Below are 23476 nucleotides of genomic sequence, written 5' to 3'. Positions count from 1 at the left end.
CAGAAGTACTACAAACCAAAAAAAAAATCCATTATCTGCTTTTGGCCTCAAGCTCGCTCAGATTTTAGGCCTCAGTGCATGACTAGATAATAAAGTTATTAGTTCTGTAATGCTTACAACCTCTAAAGCATCTGCATCTACAGCTTGTCAGAAAAAGCATAATAAAATGTTACATAATCGGAAATGGTTTCTAGGTAAGATTAATTATTTACATTACTGGTGTCACCTTCTCAAGTTTAAATAAAATGGAATAAACTATCCCCAAAATTGTTCATATCATAAGCCTAGCTGCCTTTTCTATGTATATAAGTATTAGTATAAAAAGATGACCAGCATATAAGTAGATGTAAATGGCGCATGTATGATTTACTGCTGTTTCAGTCTGACTCAGAGTCACTCATTGAGAGCAGCGATAGCGGGCAGGTATTCAATTTAATAGGCAACATCAAGTTATAGCCTAATTTAAGCCAACCAGTGGGCCTTATTCATGTAAACTCTTTTCCGAAGATAGCCATGCTCGAGAGGTAAAGATCTTTTCTCCAACACATGCTCATGGGTTGTTACAATTTTAAAATATAATTCTACAAACTATTCTATTTATCTTAGTCGTAAGTTGCATTGTTTGCCTATTGTCCATGAAAGCGTGCTGGCTCAGATATCAATGTTGTGTCCTAATTTATCATGAGGAATTTTCCTTACTAGGTTGAAAAACTGAATTCCTGGTCCTCACCTGTAGAAAACTGTCGCTAAAAAGAAATTGTATTAGATTTTTGTTCCTTTATATTTGAATGGATCCCTCCAACACAAAGAGGAAATGCATCTTCCTGTATTGACCACTGAGTAATTGAGTGGCCAGTAGTGTTAAGCAATGTTTACAGTCTCGGATCACAAGTGCAGTGGAGGGTTAAGTGTCTTGTAGGTGGAATGAATCCCATTGGCTGCTCTGTAACAATCATTCTGGTGCCATGACATTAGGACAAAAGCACACATGGTAGTCATTCAGCTGATAGGGGGATCTGTAGCAGTGAAAACCACTCAAACACAACAGAGGACAACCCAAAGTCATGAAATAAACATGGCAACTGGTCTGCAAACAGATGTGTGTAATAAATAAATAAATAAACAAGATCCCATCCTACCACCAATGCAGTGAGTCTGCTCAGTAAATGTTGACACTTTGGGTTTCTTACCTGCACTCTGGCTTCCGTTAAGTTTATTTTCATGGCAAGCTCTTCTCGGGTAAAGACATCGGGATAGTGAGTCTGAGCAAACACAGCTTCTAGTGCTTCCAGCTGCAGTAAAGTAGGCAAGTATCAGCAGGGTGAACCTCTCATGGCCAATTACAAGAAGATTTCAAAGCTAAACAAAGCGGATGGTGGTGGTAGGAAAAATGCCAGGCACAAGGGGTGGGTTTTAACAAGGTACAGATAAACTATTGACTTTCTTCTGAATTATTCCAGCTGTTCTATAGGACTTTTAGCTACTTGAACAGAAAACGCACAACTGTGGAAGATTGCACGAAATACCAGATGAGGAAGCCTATTGGCTATGCTCCAGGATCATTTCCATGATATAATAATCCACTAAATCATACTAAACCTATCAATACAAAATTAATTCTAATTGGAGGATTCTAAAGCACAGCTGTGTCTGCCGGACTACGAGAAGATTTCTGTTCTGCCTTTGTTAATACGATTCCTTTCATGAAATATGTATGTTATATACTGAATATATTTATACCTTACACGTGATATATATATATATATATATATATATATATATATATATATATATATATAAAACCCCTTCCAAAAGCTATTATTAGTGGACATTAGAAATCACTAAGGAGTAATAACACTTACTGCAGAAAGCATAGGATTGAACAATAATGAGTACTATAGCAAAGTATATCTACTCATAAGCCTGATATATTTATCCCTATCGTCTTTCATATTTCAATAACTACTCAGCACATTCCTCTGTGGGATATGTAATATACAATATTAACAGTTCATCAAGTAAGTGCCCAGGACTAGGCAAACTCATGGTGAAACTATGACAAGAAAAAGAGAGAAAAACTAAGGCTTGTTTATGGTGCAATTCTAGTAATATTTTTTTATTTTAAGAAATAGCCCAGGGAAAATAATCCCTTCAGAACAAAAAAACATATAGTCTACAATATGAACACCTCTGTAAATCTACCTTAAGCCTGACTGAATAAGATGTGTGCTTATGTATTCTCAGCTGTCTATGAAACATATCACTATTATTATCTCATTATTATTCCAAAACTCGTCCTATATAAGATTTATACAAAGTTGCATTTTCATTATATCCATCGTATGTTGCAAGTTGAGCTTTCTAGAAGATTAATATATAATATACAGAAAGTGAAGATTCTTCAGGAACACTTAAAGAAGATGAAATTCTCACAGGACCCCAGAGCTCCATATTGTATTCCATCTTGTTCTGGTCTAAATTAATAATAAACTGTTAGAAAATGACTGTAACTTCTCTGTCTACTTGATCCAATGAGCCTCATAAACTGGCAAATCTGTCCATGCCTAATATTACATCAGTACTTTACTATAGGGAGAAAAGGGGCCCCTGATGGGAATTGTGCAGCGAAAAATTAACATTTTCATTTCATTTAGGGATGTTAAATTAATAGATAAAATGAATCTATCTATCAATCTGTATCTTTCTATCTATTTATTTATTTATCTATCATTTATTAAAATGTATCAACTCATAACTACCACAAAATATGCAATCTTATATCTATCTATTCATGTTTTTACCTAGATCTTACCTATTTACAACTATTATCTCATATCTATCTATTGATCTCTTATTTATGACTGTTACATGTATCATCTATCCCACCCTTCTGACTATCTTTATCTATTTACATTTATCATCTCATATCTACTGCATCTTTACATCTATCTTTCTATCTATCATTCTGTCTGTTGCTCTTCAGTTTGTATCTATTATATTTATCTAGCTCTCCCTCCTTTTTATCTATGTCATATCTATGTACCTATCCTTTTTTTTTTTTTTTTTTAGCTCTCATCTCTTTACAGCTATTATATTATATCTATCTGTCTATCCTTCTAACCTCTTAGCTATTTGGGTTACATAAATATATATCTCTAGTTTTTTTTTAGTATCAAATATCTATCTATCTACTTATCTGACTGTCTTTATATGTCTATCTAGCTAAATAAACCTGTTATCATAGTTATTTATTTATTTATCATTCACTTACATCTATTTGTCTATTTATATATCTCATAGGTGTTTATCTGTCTATCATTTATTTCATATGTATTAGTCTATCTATCTATCTACTTATCTATCTGACTTGTGTCTATCTAGCTAAATAAACCTGTTATCATAGTTATTTATTTATTTATTTATTTATCATTCACTTACAGCTATCTATCAATTTATATATCTCACATGTGTTTATCTATCATTTATCTCATATCTATCTATCTATCTATCTATTATCTATCTATCTATCCATCTATCTCATATGTGTTTATCTCTCTATCTATCTATCTATCTATCTATTTACTTATCTGACTGTATTTATGTGTCTATCTAGCTAAATAAACCTGTTATCATAGTTATTTATTTATTTATTTATTTATTTATCATTCACTTACAGGTATCTATCTATTTATATATCTCATATGTGTTTATCTTTCATTTATCTCATATCTATTATCTATCTATTATCTATCTATGTATCTATCTATCATCTATCTCACATGTGTTTATCTCTATCTATATATTTACATATCTCATATGTGTTTATCTATAATTTATCTCATATCTATCTGTCTATTATCTATCTATTCATCTATCTCATATGTGTTTATCTATCTAGCTATTTACATATCATTTATCTCATATCTAGCTATCTATTATCTATCTATCTATCTATCTATCTCAAATGTGTTTATCTATCTATCTATTTATATATCTCATATGTGTTTATCTATCATTTACCTCATAACTATCTAGCTATCTATTATCTATCTATCTATCCATCTATCTCATGTGTTTATCTATCCATCTGCCTGTGTATCAATCCATCTATCTCATATGTGTTTATCTATCTATCTATCTATCTGCCTGTGTATCTATCCATCTATCTCATATGTGTTTATCTATCTATCTATCTATCTGCCTGTGTATCTATCCATCTATCTCATATGTGTTTATGTATCTATCTGCCTGTGTATCTATCCATCTATCTCATATGTGTTTATCTATCTATCTCTCCATCTGCCTGTGTATCAATCCATCTATCTCATATGTGTTTATCTATCTATCTATCTATCTATCTATCTATCTATCTATCTATCTGCCTGTGTATCTATCCATCTATCTCATATGTGTTTATCTATCTATCTATCTATCTATCTGCCTGTGTATCTATCCATCTATCTCATATGTGTTTATCTATCTATCTATCTATCTATCTGCCTGTGTATCTATCCATCTATCTCATATGGGTTTATCTATCTATCTGCCTGTGTATCTATCCATCTATCTCATATGTGTTTATCTATCTATCTTTCTATCTGCCTGTGTATCTATCCATCTATCTCATATGGGTTTATCTATCTATCTGCCTGTGTATCTATCCATCTATCTCATATGTGTTTATCTATCTATCTTTCTATCTGCCTGTGTATCTATCCATCTATCTCATAAGTGTTTATCTATCTATCTGCCTGTGTATCTATCCATCTATCTCATAAGTGTTTATCTATCTATCTGCCTGTGTATCTATCCATCTATCTCATAAGTGTTTATCTATCTATCTGCCTGTGTATCTATCCATCTATCTCATAAGTGTTTATCTATCTATCTGCCTGTGTATCTATCCATCTATCTCATAAGTGTTTATCTATCCATCTGCCTGTGTATCTATCCATCTATCTCCTTCCATCATCTAGAAAAGCACTTTCACCCATATTTTCTTTACCTGTTGCAGAGTAAAAGTAGTTCTATTCCTCCGCTGCTTTCTGCGTAGGAATCCATCATCAAACTCTGCAGACGAATGTCCCCCAAAAGGAGGAGACCCTACTGAGAACAAGACAGAGTTAGGACTCCTCTGAACCTAAACGCCAATTCTACAAACAAGAAGTGTCCAAAACATCCGCAGAGGATCGGATCCCGTTATATCCAGACCAGTCCTCTCTGCACCACCGATCACATTCCTCTACAACATTGTTTCACCACCAGGGTGCCTCCAGCTGTTGCAAAACTACAACTCACAGCATGCCCGGACAGCCGAAGGCTGTCCGGGCATGCTGTGAGTTGTAGTTTTGCAACAGCTGGAGGCACTCTGGTTGGGAAACACTGTTCTACACCCACCGATACAATCCGCAATAAACTATCTCATCTCTGCACATAAAATCGCATCACGATATCGTTCCCTCTAACGAATCTTATTCTAAAAAGTGACGGAAATATCGTGTCTGGAGCTTTCTCGATCTTCCCGGAAAACTTCCCAAAATATGACTTCATTTTAACTATCTTTAGGCTCTAAAAGGGAAATCCTCACTGAGTTCCAAAAAAAACAGTCTAATAATATAGTACAGTGGTTTCCAACCTGCGGATCTGCAGATGTTGAAAAACTACAACTCCCAGCATGCCCGGACAGCCGAGCATGCTGGGAGTTGTAGTTTTGCAACATCTGGATGTCCGCAGGTTGGAGACCACTGATATAGTATAAAGTCCTGAAAGTGACCTCAGCAGTTCATCCCCAGACGTTATGACATTCTTTATTAAAGTTCTGTAATGGATTTTTAATATAAATTCAATCTGATATAAAATTCTAATGACGAAATAGACTTTTTCTGTGGACGGAGAAACAGTGAATGTAAAGGAGTCGCAACTTATATTTCAGAAGAACTAAAAATGCCTGACATATTATCCAAAAAATTGGAAAAAAAAATAAAAATAAATAAAAATAAAAAAATAAATAAAAACATTCCAATAAGAGAAAGGAAACAGCATAATTTAGTATAACTTCTCCCTAAGTGTGAACAGTCCCCTAGTAATAAGATCAGGACTGTCTGGGACAAGACAATATCCAGTCATTATTTTAAAACAAAATATCAGATAGGAAGATTTAGCATTTAATTACGCCGATAATTGATTGTATTTATTAATTAGTAGCTGCCTTTATTCTCCATGTATGCACCTGAGGCGAAACTTTGTACTGTTAATTGAGATTAGATGTTTAACCCCTTGAGGGACTAAAGGGGTCAACAAACACTGCGTGGTAGTGCCATTCTGCTGCTGACCCCCCCAGGCACTAAAAGGGTTGTAAAGTCTTTTATTGTTTTCCTTTTTTTTTTTTTTTTCCACAGGATGTTTGTAAAACAACATGAAAGATTGATGGGCTGGAAAAACAGTTCCAGAGCCTTATAGCTGTGACACAAGCCTGGACAGTGAACATCTGTGTCACCAGATCTATGTACTGTGCCCCCAGGCTCCAGTGAGCAGGTGGGAGAGGCAGGCTTCACCCCCCACACACCCCACTTACATCCCCCCCAGTCTGTTACTGAACCAAATGGAACAACACTTTTAGGATTGCTTCATATTTTATGCAACATTAGTGAGTCCTCAATAACAGTTGGAGTGAGATCTGGACATAAGGGGGAGAAAGTACAACTAAAGTAGAGAAGATACTGCTGAATACTGCATAAATGAATAAAGATGGAAAATTACTGTACAGGATATATATATATATATATATATATATATATATATTTTTTTTTTTTATTATTATTATTATTTATTTATTTCTATGAATGAAATTAAAAATAGGTTCTCACCTTCCAGCTGAGGGGGGCAGTGAAAGTAAAACATTTCCTTTCCCTGCAAAAGTAGTCAGTAAAAAAAAAGTTATATTAACAAGGATCTGGATGAGTTTTAAGAATACATGCTGGGACAACACAGGAAAAGTGATAACAAATAGATCGATAGATACATGCATATTACAATAGATAGATAGATAGATAGATAGATAGATAGATAGATGATAGGTATAGATAGATGGTAGGTAGATAGATAGTTATTGCACCAATACATTTAAACAGATAAATAGATAGATATGAGATAAATAGATAGATAGATAGATAGATAGATGATAGATATAGATAGATGGTAGATAAATAGATAGATATTGCACCAATACTGTACATTTAAACAGATAAATAAATAGATAGATATGAGTTAAATAAATAGACAGACAGACAGATAGATAGATAGATAGATAGATAGATAGATAGATGATAGATATAGATAGATGGTAGTTAAACAGACAGACAGATAGATAGATAGATAGATAGATAGATAGATAGATGATAGATATAGATAGATGGTAGATAGATAGATATTGCACCAATACATTTAAACAGATAAATAAATAGATAGATACGAGATAAATAAATAGATAGATAGAACATAGAGAGCTACAGAGATGATAGTCAGAAATATAGATGTAAAACAAATATATACGGTAGACAGATGATAGATAGATAGATACAAACATAGATAGATAGATAGATGGATACAGACAAACATATAGATTAATAGATAGATAGATGATATAAAAGCCATTCAATCACTCAGTCTTCTACTAGCTCTTCACATATTCACATTTCCAATAAAACAAACCCCAAATCCTGTGTCAGGCTATGTTATCTCCCATCAGGTCTATAGCTGCCCTCACAGTCCTCCTGTACAATAAGTAGGTCCTAAGCCCCTGTCAGCAGGAACTTTGATTCAGATACAATTTCTAATCATGGAGATAAAACTCCTGATGAAGGGACCTGAGGGACACCAGAAAGCAAATCTTTATACAGTTTTCCAAAACCAATAAAGATCGACCTGTGTATTTTCCCTTCCTGCGATGTTTTATTAAACAATATTAAAGTAAAAAAGCTTCCTAAAATCTGTTTGAGAACTCACCAAAGTCTTTTTAGCAGTAATACACAAGAGACAGCAGGTGACCCCAGTTTATGTCTACCCATGCCATGGTGTCTTACCTGGATTCAGCAGGGGCTGATGTGTCTTTCTCTGGATGGTCAATACTCAGAACCAGTATCAGGACTGCTGGTAATGGTATAATATGGGGAAGGAGGGGGCTGGTAATAAATTGTCTTAAGTGTAAGCTTGCTTGAGATGCAGTCCAATGGATGGAAGCTGGAGATTTATCAGGGGACTAACTAGGGAGTAGGTGAGAAATAGTTGAAGTGGGAGAGATGATGCCGGTAAGTGATGTGGAGCGCAGCACGGAGCTGTCCCCTTCCCGGTGCTGAAAGGCCAAGTGTGTGCGCGCCTGGATGCTGCTGCCTCGCCTTTCAGCACTTGCCTTTATAATCTCACGCATAATTGGCCCTAATCGGATTATTTGCTGCGCTGTGTACAGTCAGTAACATGGATAGGTCTGCTGGGTACCACTCAGTCACGAGGTGCAGCACGTCACGTCCCAGCAAATTGCAAGACGTTTAAAAGCCTCCTTCTCCTGTTGGCAAAGAGGCAGAGCTGAGCCTGGCTCCTGGGTGATGGGCAAAGGCGGCTTCCCTCATGGGTATGTGCAGCTCACATGGCTGCTGTATACTTTTAATTCAGAATGCTTTATTCATAGGGCAACCTACAGAACTATGAGCCTTGTGATGAGGGGGGGGGGGGGTCAAGCCCTGGGAACAAAAAAAAAAAAAAAGTGCGGGAACTCACCCAAGATTTCCACTCAAGGGCTGGTCCTGTAGAACTCATGCTAATGGGAATGGTGTTCCTGCTGTGGAAAGAGTACAGGAACTCACCCAAGATTTCCACTCAAAGGCTGGTCCTGCAGAACTCCTGCTAATGGGAATGGTGTTCCTGCTGTGGAAAGAGTGCAGGAACTCACCCAAGATTTCCACTCAAGGGCTGGTCCTGCAGAACTCTTGCTAATAGGAATGGTGTTCCTGCTGTGGAAAGAGTGCAGGAACTCACCCAAGATTCCCACTCAAGGGCTGGTCCTGCAGAACTCCTGCAAATGGGAATGGTGTTCCTGCTGTGGAAAGAGTGCATGAACTCACCCAAGATTTCCACTCAAGGGCTGGCCCTGCAGAACTCCTGCTAATGGGAATGGTGTTCCCGCTGTGGAAAAAGTGCAGGAACTCAGTTCCCACACGTCACGTTCCTGCAGGACTTGAGTCCTGGGTTGCAGCAAGTTGCCTCTACTACTACAGCTGGATCTTGGATCTGTGTATGGGGCTTGCAGTATAACATAGTGCAGTGTTTCCCAACCAGGGTGCCTCCAGCTGTTGCAAAACTACAACTCCCAGCATGCCCGGACAGCCGTTGGCTGTCCGGGCATGCTGGGAGTTGTAGTTTTGCAACAGCTGGAGGCACCCTGGTTGGGAAACACTGGCATAGTCTCTGACCCAGAGAAGTTGGAAGGTTGTACTTACAGGATTGTGCAGATATTCAGGATATTGAAGCTTTGCTCCCAAGTTGCATGTGACAGTCTCTCCAGTGTGTGCAGCCTCCTCCTTCTGTGGCACAGATTGCTCCAGATGCCCTTAGGATCCGAGCTGCTGGCATGTAACTGGCAATCAGCCCTCTAATTGTCAGTGTGGATGGCTTTCAGGGAGCTCTTAGCGCAGAGCTGCGCTTTGTAAGCGGTAGCACAGACAAAGTTTGATTTTGTTCTCAGCATGGGGTAGCCGGATTTATGGCCTCTTTCCCCTGTAAATAATATGCAGCGGGACCCCAGCAATTAGTTTTTAAAATGCATCAGAGACAGCGAAAGACGAAGGGGAGGGGAGCGATGGATGGATGGATGGAGAGCGTCTCTCAGCTCCAGCTCTAAAGTATCCAAGCCTGAAACATTCAAGTCAGAGGCTACTGATTGGATCAGATCACATAAACAGAAAAAAAAGACGAAAAAAACCCCAGCGTAATGGTACCTAATTGGTTCTGTAATAGCATTACACAAGGATAATAGCCTGTTATGGCCCTCTGAACTATTAAGAGCTTCCCTGGCGCATTGCCTTGATGATATTAAAGGGGAAATCTAATGATATTTTGGTTATTAAATGCGTGTAATTAATTTATGCACCACTGAAAATAAAGTTTGCCTGATGACCCACTCAAGATACATCAGGAGATCTAAAGTCAGACAGCTGTTGATAGGTTGCTGTTGTCTGCCTGGTGTCTAGACTGTTAGTTTTAGGGTCAAGAATAAGCAGAGTTAATATTTTATAAACATGGAAATATTCATTGCTAGAATGTGGTGAACACCAAGGAGAATGGTAGCCTGGAACATGGCGCAGTATCTGGCAATCTCCTACCAGTTCTAGAGGCTCCAGGGTGAAATGAGGGGTTAATACAGGTCTGGATGTGAAGCTGAGACATCACCCGGGGTGTTTACCCTCTCGAGTTAAGCCTCTGGAGCTCTCCCTTGTCTTGTATCTGTTCTAATCAATGTGTTTATACAACAAACGCTGCTGAAATAGATTACTTCACACAGACTCCGTCCATTAGTAGGAAGCTTTTCAGGGATTCACTAGGGAATATATTAGCTTTTTCCATTTAAGAAAATGTAATGTACACCCAGGTGAAGTCCCTGTCAGGTTATTCTCTGGGGTATAGGGAAAAGGAAGTGATGAACAATTCATCACTCCATGGAGGTACGAAATAATGAATATAATACAGTGTACAAATATAGGAATGGATATCTACTTAAGGAATGTACGAATAGGGGTAGATATCATGTCAGGAAGACAAATCTGGCATTTTAGGTTTAGATATAATGAGAATGTGTGAAATGCAAAAAATAAGAGATTCATGCATAAAAGCATTTTTCTCTTATATTTATTTATTTATTTTGTTATAGTCAGCTATTCTACTTTTAGAACAAATGCACATTCCTGGGAGCCTTTCCTAAAAATAGTTTTTGCCCTACCCTAGGAACTGAACCTCCTCCTTAAAGGACAAGTCTCATGCTCCAATAGTACAGAAAAACGTATCCCCTATACACTGTGGCTCCCCGCGATCATCTGTACAAAGCCCCAGCTCTCCCACAGAGTGACGCTTCACAACCCCAGCCTGAAGCGGGGGCCGCCACGTCCCCTCCATATATCGCTATGGGAGAGCCGAAGATTGCCGAATGGCTCTCCCATAGAGATATATGGAGGGGGCATGATGGGCCCCGCTTCGGGCAGGGGGTCGTGACGTGTCACTCTGTGGGAGAGCTCCATACAAGTGATGGCAGGGGGCCACAGCGCTCGGATCACCGCAATCTAAAACTTACCCCCCTCTAAAAGTTTTTCTGTACTGTCAGGCATGAAACTTTTTTTTTAAGGCATTGCTGTATTGGCTACTGCATATATTGGTGGCCTCTGCCCACAATAATGGATATGGGTGCCAGCTGACCACATTGCTTGTTGACTCTTGTTGCCTTTCCTGCAGCTATTTGGATATATATATATATATATATATATATATATATATGTATATATATACAGACATTGTTGTACAGCTGAACAGGGAAAATGCATGTAGGGGCACTGTTGCATTTTGTGATGGAGAAAATCTGTGGCTGCTTTCTGGAGCACCCACCAAGCTTATACAGAAGTACACTATATGACAATTATTGGGTCACCCCTCCTAATTATTTGGTTCAGGTGTTTTAGCCACAACTATTGACACCGGATACCTAAAATAAAGCACACAGCCCATTAATTTGGATTATATGATGCCACCTTTGTTACTAGTTAATTTGTGAAATTACTGATCTACTAGATTTTCTTGTAAGCTGGAAGTACCATTACTATAAAGTGGACGTATTTATGTTTAACAAAAGCTCAGCCTTGAAACAGTAACCACAGAAGCTCACAGAGCACGGCCTCTGAGTGCTCAAGCATGTGGCATGTAAATATCTTTTGCTGTATCACTGCAGATTTCCAATCTATCTAGAAATGACCTCAGCACAAGAACTGTGCCTCAAGAGGTTCAGGAAAAGAGATTCTAAGGCTGAGCAGCTAAGGCCTAACCTGATGAAGAGGGGGTCCCGCCCCTCGAAACGTGTTGTTCACATGACTTTGTGAAATAACCTGTCTGTTATTTCATCAAGTCCGTACCTTGCCGGGTTTTATTCACCAACCCTACTTTACTGTGGGGAGAGCGCCGCTGACTGCACCATTACCACGGGAGAACTTTCTTCCTCTACCTATAAGGCCTAAGGTTACCATGTTTAAGAGTAGTGAAAAGTACCTCAACACTGGTCTCCAGAGCAGTGGAAATATGTTCTCTTACATTTTACTGTCTGACAGCCTACTGGAACTATCTGGGCTTGGTTAATTTTTTCTAGCATGTATGTGTACAAAGTGAGGTCAATAAAGACATTTCATGAGCTTAACACGGATAAACTTAAATGGTCAACACCCCTCCCTGACCCCTACCTCATTAAAGGGGTACTCTGCTGGAAAAAAAATTCTTTAAATCAACTGGTGCCAGAAAGTTAAACAGATTTGTAAATTACTGTGAAGTTTGCAAGAACAGATATAGCACCAGGCACGGCTAATCCAATATATCAGCCTTAATGCATGGGGTGAAAAGCGCTGCTGTGACCTTAAAGGTAGATCTTTCTAGCTACGTGGAGGTGCAGACCAAACAGGCAGGTAATTCAGATCAATATGTTAGACGAAGAAGAAAGAAGTCACACTCACCACTGGAAGCAATATAAAAAGTCTTGTCCTTTATTCACACCGGCAGAGTGGAAAGGTAAAATACGGTCACACACGCGGGGAGTAAGAGCAGCCGCTCTCAAGATCCGGGGGCACACCACCAGCGGCAACTAGTTTCGCGTCACAGACTTGACGCTTCTTCCGGCCAAAGGTCTTTAAATATAAGTAATTTACAAATCTGTTTAACTTCCTGGCACCAGTTGATTTCAAGAAAATGTTTTCTAGTGGAGTACCCCTTTAAACACCATGCTAGACCTTCCTGTCCAATATTGCTGCCTGATCTCAGTTATTCCAGCTGCTTATGCACAGATTGTCACAAACTCCAAAATCTTGTAGAAATCCTTACCAGAAGAATAGTGGCTTTTATATTGGCAAGAGCAAGCCCAAATCCACATTAAAACCCATAGTTGAAAAATAGATGTCCAATAAGCTTATATAGTGCCATCTGCCACAAAATAAGACACTAGTTTTATAAATGGCACAGAGTTGACATTGGCGCCTGTTACAGCTTTTGCAGTGGGGCCTAGTAGCTCCAAGTTATGCCACCCCTGGAAGTAATTGAAATGCTGAGTAAGAACAATAGTGAAGAATACTGGACTTAGCTGTTTATGCTCCAATAGGACTCTGTAGGCTGCCAGTATAAGCTGTAGGCATGGAGGATGTGGCAGACTCAAATGCCAGGCAGCAGATGTTTTTAGTATGTTGCTAATCTGTCAGAGTTAAGATTAACAGTATGGTGCTAATTCTTGTACTATCTTTCCCCAGCTGTCAATTATAAATTAAATGCTTTACCTTTATTGGTTACTTTCTTGTATATTTATATATATATATATATATATATATATATATATATATATATATATATACATCCACTTAAACTGAGGCTCATTTTCTCACATTTTGATCTAATTGAATGCAGCAGTGAAATATGCTACAACCATTAAATATGGAATACACGATTATCTTCCTGAACCACTGAGTGTTGGCCACGGTGAGCAGATTATTATAGTGTCAATCTGTTTAAAGGGGTTATCCAGGAAAAAACTTTTTTATATATATCAACTGGCTCCAGAAAGTTAAACAGATTTGTAAATTACTGCTATAAAAAAATCTCAATCCTTTCAGTACTTTTTAGCTGATGAAGTTGAGTTGTTCTTTTCTGTCTAAGTGCTCTCTGATGACACGTGTCTCGGGAACTGTCCAAAGTAGAAGCAAATCCCCATAGAAAACCTCTTCTCGCATTTCCCGAGACAAGCAAAGATGTCAGCAGAGAGCACTGTTGCGAGACAGAAAAGAACAAGTCAACTTCAGCAGCTGATAATTATTGGAAGGATTAAGATTTTTTAATAGAAGTAATTTACAAATCCGTTTAAATTTCTGGAGCCAGTTGATATATATATATATATATATATATATATATATATATATATATATATGTTTTTTTCCTGGAATACCCCTTTAACTAGTAATGTCATCAAAAATACTCTTTAAACTGAAGTACTCAGTTTTCTTTCTGTAAGGTCAAAAACACACTTGACCATAACAGTGCAGTACTAGGGTCATGCATAAGCGTCACTAATATACTTAAAAAAAAACACCTGCACATTACATCTCAGGAAATGCCAAAAAGCTATTTACCTAAAGCCAGTTTTATTCATGGATCATGGGAATGCCCACAAATAGATCCAAAATGGCAAAAGGTACAAAAGAGGTTATCCTGCTTAAAAAAGTATATGTGGCTGGTGGTGCAGTAAAATAAAGAAGAACTGTTAGTCACCTACTATAATCCCCTGCAGCTGCAGCCGCTCCCAGTGTTTGGTCCTCTAGGAAACTTCCTGGTTGCACCATCCCCACTGGCATTGCCTCAACAAGCCAATCCCTGGCTTCAGCGGTGTTGACGTGGACAATTCAGATGTTTTGGGGAAAATGCAATTAGCATCAGGAAGTAGCCGATTGGACCAGGCACTAGGAGCATTGATATGGAAGCTGCATGGGATCATTGTAGGTGAGTATAGGTTATTTTATATTTTTATCCCATCTACATAAACATTTTCTTATGTCCAGATAGTTCCTTTAAAGTTGCATTTTTTTAGTTTATCCCCATATATTCTACCAGGAAAGTATTTAGAATTCATAGGGCCTCATAGTTAAAAGAGATGGGCCCCTACCACCTAATGACAGAGAACTGTAATATCAGTATAAATAACAATAAATAACAGTATAGCTGATGGAACCATATATCAGTGAACCCACATAGTATTACTGATGCCAACTTGTTATTCCTAACAAAATATATGATGTTCTTGTACCTGAGTGGGTCCACCCAACCTCTGAGCCACATAGAAGCTGCTATGGCCAATTCTGTTATAGTTATCCCGATGGATCCTATAAATGTAGCATCAAAGTCCATGGATGGAAATCTGTCATCAGTATCACCTGCACTAACCTGTTCATATAGACAGGCAGTGCAGGTGACACTGATGACAACTGTACCTTGTCCCATTCCTTGCTGTCGTTCTCCGGCTATCCTCTTCGGTATCCTCAGCTCTGGGCCCGACATGGAGCATGGGAAGAGCTTGGTGACAGCACCGCTGCTGTTCTTTGCTGGGTCAAGCTGCTAGGAAACAGCAGTGGTGACATAACCAAGCCAGGCCTGTGCTCCAAGACGGGCCCGGGGCTGAAGATACCGAAGTGGATTTCCGGAGAACGACAGCACAGAATGGGACATTGTAAGTATGGTTGTCATCGGTGTCACCTGCACTACCTGTCTGTACCAACAGGTTAGTGAAGGTGAACACTGATGATATATTTCAGGAGTACTCCAGTGGAAAACATTTTTTTTTATAGTCGACTGGTGCCAGAAAGTTAAACAGATTTGTAAATTACTTCTATTAAGAAATCTTTATCCTTCCATTACTGATTAGCGTCTGTATATTACAGAGAAAGTTCTTTTGTTTTTGGATTACATTTTTTTTTCTGTCTACAGTGCTCTCTGCTGAAACCTCTGTCTGTATCAGGAACTGTCCAGAGCAGCCTATGTTTGCTATGGGGATTTATTTGCTCCTGTTCTGGACCGTTCCTGATATGAACAGGGGTGTCAGCAGAGAGCACCATGGACAGAAAAAAAAAGAAATCCAAAAAGAAAAGAACTTTCTCTGTAGTATTTAGCAGCTAATAAGTACTGGAAGGATAAATATTTTTTAATAGAAGTAATTTACAAATCTGTTTAACTTTCTAGCACCAGTTAATAGAAAAAAATGTTTTCCACCTGAGTACCCCTTTAAGGGCATACATTTGCTATTATTGATAGATACAAAATGTATTTTGTGACATTGGTTACAACTACAGATTCCAACACCGCTAAAATCAGAAACACCTGGTACTGGATCAAAGAGATATAGAAAGACACACAAATGCACAGACAGGCTGTTTTATAGGAAATTGAGGAAATTTACTGAGCATGTTCTAGATACCGAGGCTAATGTAACCTTTTAGTTGTACAGCCTGGCACAATGCACAGAACCTAAAAGGCACTTGGGGCAGATTGAAAGATTGTTCCAGGGAGATATAACAACTGGTCACCGAGGGAGATGATGGGTTGAATAATGTTTCTTTGTTCTCTCTTTATAATTGTGTTAATACTGTTTAGAATTGAGATAACTCACAATAGTTTAGCAAAATAATAAATGGACAGTGTAGAACATTGTTATAGAACAAATGTCAATTGATTATTTCATGCCTAATGTAATACTATATGGTTCACTTCTGACATACTAAAAGTGTTTGCATGTTCCACAATAAAAATGGTTTAAAAAAAAAAAAAAAGTTGCCCTTCCTTCAGAAGAAATTGCAGGAAATGTTCAATATGATCAATATTTCTGTTGGAAAACAGAATCATAAGTGTTTTTTCATGTGATGTTCCTGCCAGGAGTTGTTAGTTCCTATTGAAGGCTACACCAATTCCTGGGAGAGGGAATGTTTAAGAAATGTTTAAGAAATGAACTATGTCATGGAAAGCACACAAAACCTGCAACGTTGAAATTAAGCTACAGGCCTTGATAATATTTGGAGTAAATCTAAAAGAAGGGAGAATTATACAATGTTCTTTCTTTTCCATTCTATTGTTTCTTAGGAAAAATACTGTTATTAGTGGTGTACCCCAAGGTTCAGTACTGGGACCGCTGTTGTTTAATTTATTTATCAATGATATAGAGGATGGTATTAACAGCTCTGTTTCTATCTTTGCAGATGACACCAAGCTTTGTAGCACGGTACAGTCTATAGAGGATGTGTATAGGTTACAATATGACTTGGATAGACTGTGTCTGGGCATCCACTTGGCAAATGAGGTTCAATGTGGATACATGTAAAGTTATGCATCTGGGTACAATCAACCTGTATACAACATGTGTTTTAAGTGGAGTAAAACTGGCAGAGTCACTGGTAGAGAAGGATCTGTGTGTACTTGTAGATCATAGACTACAGAATAGCATGCAATGTCAGGCTGCTGCTTCCAAAGCCAGCAGGATATTGTCATGTATCAAAAGAGGCATGGACCCGCGGGAAAGGGACATAATACTCCCCCTTTATAAAGCACTGGTAATGCCTCGCCTGGAATATGCTGTTTTGGGCACCAGTTCATAAAAGGGATGTTCTGGAGTTGGAAAGGGTGCAGAGACACGCAACTAAACTAATAAATGGCATAAAACATCTTAGCTATGAGGAAAGATTAAGATAATTTACATTTGTTTAGTCTTGAGAAGAGACTTGGGGGGGGGGGGGGGGGTATGAGAGCTTCAAAACGGTGTTAGATACATTGCTAGAACAAAACCACATTAATGCTTACACAGAAATATAGAATTCCCTCCTCTTTTTTCAGCCATACCCGTTCCCTTCACCTCCTTTATGAACTATCATAGATGGCGGTCCCCTGTTTGGAACCCCTGTGTTTAATACAGTATAGTAATAATAGAAAGCCATGGGAAATGTCTGAATTGCCCTGGACTCCCCACCAAAATTAGCTGTTTGTCAAGTGAAGGGGCCAAAGCAGATCCACATTTACAGGGTTGTCTAAGGGATAATGTATCAAAACAATTAAAATATAATGACATTTATCCTGAGAGTGTGAACATTTTTAGTGCTCTACTAAACATTCTCCATCATTTACATTTTTTGAGGTTGTGTTTACTTACTGTGTTTACTTTTTTTTGAGGTTTGGTTTATTACCTTCATACTGTTACTGACCAAATCCTGTATACTGAGATCAATGTTACAAATAATACCAGTATACAAGTAGAAATATTATCACCATACATATATTATACACATACCATTATACTGTTACTGTGACCAAATCTGACCAAAACTGAGGCTAATAATATTAATATTACCAGTAAAAAAAAATGCTCGCTCATCATATCCAAAAAAAACAAAATGAAATATTGGCACAATGCTAGTTTTTTGTGTTACCTGTAAGAGACAAATAGTACCACCACACCATTACTGCCACTACCATTACCACTGACTAATACTGTCACACCATGACCACCAATACCATTACCACTGACTAATCCGACCACTCCATGACCACCATTACCATTAGCACAAAGTAAAACCACTATATTGTTACTGAAAAACATTCACTATACAAAAGACCAATATTCTCACATAAAATCACAATATGGAGGCAGATACCAGTTGTACACAGGATCTGTATACTATATAATTGATTATATACAGGACATATAGAGGTAGATACCAGCTATGCACAGGATCTGTATACCATATACAGTAAGTAATTACATACAGGACTATATAGAGGTAGATACCAGCTGTACACAGGATGTGGATATATTACAGTTACATCTAGGGACTTACAATTGACATATTTTCTGAACGGTGGCACCATCTTTCTTTTTCCATCCAGATGAGACTGCCATGATGACTTTTTTAAGCCAAAACTCATCTCTTCAGCATCGGCAGGACAGACATATCAGACTTTGCATTTTTCCAATGCTCTTTCCTCCTCTACAGAATCTCCCCATCTATTGGCCCACCTTGGTGTCTTGCACATTAAAAGTCCAGGTAAGTAAGTAGCCAGGTAGGTAGCATACTAGGTAGTTAGGTAGTCAGGTATGTAATTAGGTAACTAGCCAGCTTGGTAGGCAGCCAGACAAGTAGGTAGGCAGCTAGCTAGGAAGTAAGGTAGCAAGGTACGTAGGTAGAAAGTTAGGTAGTCAGGTACATAGGTGTTACGTCAAGCGCTCCGGGTCCCTGCTCCTCCCCAGAGCGCTCGCGGCATTCTCCTCTCTGAAGCACCCCGGTCAGACCCGCTGACCGGGAGCGCTGCACTGACACTGCTGGCGGGGATGCGATTCGCATAGTGGGACGCGCTCACTCGCGGATCGCACCCCAATCTACTTACCTGTCCCGGTCCCCGGCTGTCACGCCCTGGCGCGCGCGGCTCTGCTCTTTAGGGCGCGCGCGCGACAGCTCTCTAAGATTTAAAGGGCCAGTGCACCACTAATTGGTGCCTGGCCCAATCAGTGTAATTCACTCCCACCTGCTCCACGCCTTTATAACCTCACTTCCCCTTCCCTGCATTGCCGGATTCTGTTGCCTTGTGCCTAGTGAAAGCGTTTTGTGTATGTCCCAAGCCTGTGTTCCAGACCTTCTGCTGTTGCCCCTGACTACGACCCTTGCTGCCTGCCCTGACCTTCTGCTACCTCCGACCTTGCTCTTGCCTTGTCCTTCTGTACCGCGCCTGTCTCAGCAGTCAGAGAGGTTGAGCCGTTACCGGTGGATACGACCTGGTTGTTACCGCCGCAGCAAGACCATCCCGCTTTGCGGCGGGCTCTGGTGAATACTAGTAGCAACTTAGAACCGGCCCACCGGTACGGTCCACGCCAATCCCTCTCTGACACAGAGGATCCACCTCCAGCCTGCCGAATCTTAACAATAGGTAGGTATCAAACTAGGTAGTAAGGTAGCCAGTTAGCTAGCTAGGTAGTTAGGTGGGCTAATGGCATCAGAGCTGGGGCTATAGCCCCGTTAGCCCATTCCTCACGATGCCACTGGGTATTGGTATTAGGTATAGAGCACTTGTGAACATTAAATCGGCTGTGGTAGTTGCACAAATGCCACAGTTCCATAAAAAATTGACCAGTGGGGGTGCTGGGAGTCAGACCCCTACCTAGCTAATGTTCATAGCCTCTCCTTAGGACAGAATTTTGGAAGGTGGACAACCCCTTTAAGTCATTTGCTGTTATTGCTTTCATGCAAGACATCACAGGGCATCTTCAGAGGTGTTGTGGAGTCCAATCCCTAATAGGCCAGAGCTGTTTTAGTGTCACTGGTAGGATCTACAGAAAATTAGGCATATCAGGTTTTAATAATAATTGAATAAACTAATTTTTCATTTAAGACCATATCAGATGTGTCATTGAATTTAAACATATGCATGTATACTTTCCTGAGTCATAAAAACATGGGTTGTAAGGTCGAAAGAAAAAGAAAGCCTGTTTCATTGTATTTTCTTGAAATGTTTCCAACTCGTCCCTTCCCTTCAAGGAATTGTCATCCCTTTTTGTATACATCTTCTAGGAAGTACCTATGTTTCAGAGCTGTACATTTGCCTTTTACTACCTTCCTTCAACTTTGATGTTCTCTAGGATGCTGTACACATTCCACACATCAGGACTAGACACCCATCTCCTGGGACCTTTGGCAAGCAGCTATGCATGTAGTTAACTTACTCCAGGTGAGCGGCCATTACCTATGGGCTGTTATCTCCCTTTGAGTTTTTTCCCAGGGTCACTTAGATCATACATGAAGGCGCCTCGTGTCGGTTTTCGCTCTCATAACCAGATTCGTAATGAGAAAGGACGGTTCTACTTCTGTTTTGTTCCCTAAATGTGTCATAAGTTGCTCTCCTTTTTGTAGTCACCTTCAGCAGCAGCTTAGCCTACCAGTACGTGGAGCTGTTTTTACAAGCAGTCCAAAAGTGGAAAGCTCCAATCTAATGCTGTCTGTTGCCATACAATGGTTTTCCAAGCATACACTCAAAGATATAGTAGAGTAAAAGTCTAATGTAAAAAGGTGACACACTATTAAATGTTTTCATTAAAGTACTCCTATATAAATGAACAGACTTGTGCTTACTAGACATAACCATAGCCCTGGAAATATTGCCTATTTAAATATAAAAATGAAATATTTGATTGTGTATTATGTTTATTGTCACAAGTAACATTTGTTTACTAGTTTGTTCAGTTGTGTATATGATACATAAAATTAAGTGGTACTTAGTAGTGAGAAAGGACGGCTCCACTTCTGTTTGTTCCCTAAAATACTTCTCTATCTAGAATGGCCATAAATAGTCTGGATCTGATTTAACTCCTCTGCAATAAAATGTATTTTGCAATTAGCTCAATGGGCAGATTTGCTTCGCTTGGACAATCTTTTAAGTTATTCTAGGATGTTTGTCTAGGTCTCTACATATCTCTCTGAAGAGCAAGGTGACTGGTCTCAGTTAGTAGCCTCTCCCCCCTCCCCCCCCCCCCTACGTTAATTGGTTCTGTGCATGGATCATTGCTTTAATGAAGATAATGTGGGGAGACCCACTAGTTTTATTACATGCCTTGTTTAGGGCCTATCATTATAATCTACAGTTTGACTTCTTATCGAATCAGCCACTTGCTAAAGACAGTTGGATGCAGAGTTCTAATGAAAACATGCTGGACTGCAGAGGCTGTCCAAGCTATGACGGCATTATTAACGTTTTAATAAACAATATCATCATTCCTTTCTCAAACTAGGTTTATTAGTGGTATGCAGTGTATTATTATATATCTATAAATTACATGGATGTATGAAGCTGCTATTAATAGACAGTCTATTTTATATGGTTAGAATGTAATTACTATGTATCCTGAAGTACAACAAGGTGATCAGGAAAAGTGACACAGTGCATATTGATATTCACCTATTGATTCTATTTCCAGGTGAACTATTTGTGCTTATAGGTACTCAACCAGCTCCAGAACCAGAATTTAACCTGCCCACACTGAGGTATGGAGAACTACAAGTTCCTTCCAGTCAAACAATGTTTCTACACAGAAAACAGACTGGTCATAAGCAGTGTTGGTTCAAGAGCAATAAAACAAATACTGAAAAAATGGCATTATGGGAAGAGGCAGCATAAAAACACAGCATGCTACATAAACACACCAAAAAGGGCTCTTATGGGCAGGAACTGGTTAGTAACATCATTAAAAAGTAAGAAAAAAAAAACAAACAAACATAAAGGATCATCAGATTTAAGTCATGAATAAAAATACAAAGTTGCCTCATCTACAAAGGATGGAACGGAAGGGGTTATATGAGATCAGAAAGAAGCTGGTATAGATAGCATTACTTTTTTGTTATCTTAGGGGTACCTCTGCACCTTTTCTGGGAGACAGCTTATAGGGCATCTGTTAGCACATTTTTCATGTACTCAGTGCTAGATAGCTGCTGGGAAAGCATGGTCTAGCCGCTGTAATGTATGGAAAATATTGTGTGGGCATGTGGTTCCTTACAGAGCAAAGGAGAATGTAATACATGGGTCAACATACCAATACTAAACAAAGAAAATAAATCTGTATTAAATCTATATATATAAAACTCAATGGGTCTCATTTACGAAGCCAATCCCTACAGTTTTCATTGAGTGTTGTGGACTAAATTTAGGCGCACCCCTGTGCGACACTTTTTGCAACATGTTTGGACAAAAAATAGTCTACATTCTCACAAATCACTCAGAGAGTTTGAGAAAACCCTACAAAGGGGCGTAACTTATAAAAAATGGTCGTAACCCGACATTTTTAAAAAATCCCTCCGTTTTTGTTTTTTTTCTTCTCCAAAACCCCACAGAAAAGCGGAGAAGAGTGAATTTTGAAAACCGGACTGCCAGAGGCTGGTGCAAAACAGGAAAAATGGTTGGTTTCTTATGGGCAATATGCATAAACTAGGTAAACCAAAACTAAAAAGACTCGTTCACTTAACTCTAATTTCATCGGAACTTGTATTCCTGACTTGAAAGGATATACGGACAAATTTTATTTTTATACCTTAAAGTGTACCTGTCATCAACAAAATCTTTTTATATACCATAGATAATACCATTATATGTACATTTTTTATATGCATTGGTTAAAAACTATGCATATTTTTGTCCCTGCAGCTATTGCAGGGCTCTGTACAGTGAGGCTCTGTGACATGCTACAGGCTCAAACATGAGGATGATTAACCCCTTAAGGACCGGAGGTTTTTCCGTTTTTGCATTTTTCGTTTTTTGCTCCTTGCCTTTAAAAAATCATAACTCTTTCAAATTTACACCTAAAAATCCATATGATGGCTTATTTTTTGCGCCACCAATTCTACTTTGTAATGACATCAGTCATTTTGCCCAAAAATCTATGGTGAAGCGTGAAAAAAAATCATTGTGCGACAAAATTGAAAAAAAAAAACGCTGTTTTGTAACTTTTGGGGGCTTCCGTTTCTACGTAGTACATTTTTCGGTAAAAATGACACCTGATATGTATTCTGTAGGTCCATACGATTAAAATGATACCCTACTTATATAGGTTTGATTTTGTCGGACTTCTGGAAAAAATCATAACTACATGCAGGAAAATTAATGCGTTTAAAATTGTCATCTTCTGACC

The 23476-nt window shown here is 38.7% G+C and overlaps 1 protein-coding gene across 2 annotated transcripts in view; it reads right to left on the bottom strand.

The window, feature by feature from the left end:
- The window catches only part of DRGX (dorsal root ganglia homeobox), a 37833-nt gene extending 29495 nt beyond the window's left edge, over positions 1-8338 (bottom strand). For both annotated transcript variants that reach the window (XM_056529957.1, XM_056529958.1), the window contains exons 1-4: positions 8082-8338; positions 6867-6909; positions 5006-5103; positions 1191-1292 (exon numbers count right to left, since the gene is read on the bottom strand). In XM_056529957.1, the coding sequence (XP_056385932.1) occupies positions 1191-1292; positions 5006-5103; positions 6867-6900 (234 nt within the window). In that variant the 5' untranslated portion in view covers positions 6901-6909; positions 8082-8338. The remainder of the gene's footprint in view (positions 1-1190; positions 1293-5005; positions 5104-6866; positions 6910-8081) is intronic.
- Between the last annotated feature and the right edge of the window lie 15138 nt (positions 8339-23476).

This window comes from Hyla sarda, chromosome 7, assembly GCF_029499605.1.
Source record: "Hyla sarda isolate aHylSar1 chromosome 7, aHylSar1.hap1, whole genome shotgun sequence".
NCBI classification, from domain to species: Eukaryota; Metazoa; Chordata; class Amphibia; order Anura; family Hylidae; genus Hyla; species Hyla sarda.
Note: the sequence above shows the minus strand (reverse complement) of the source record. Positions and strands in the feature narration are given on the sequence as shown.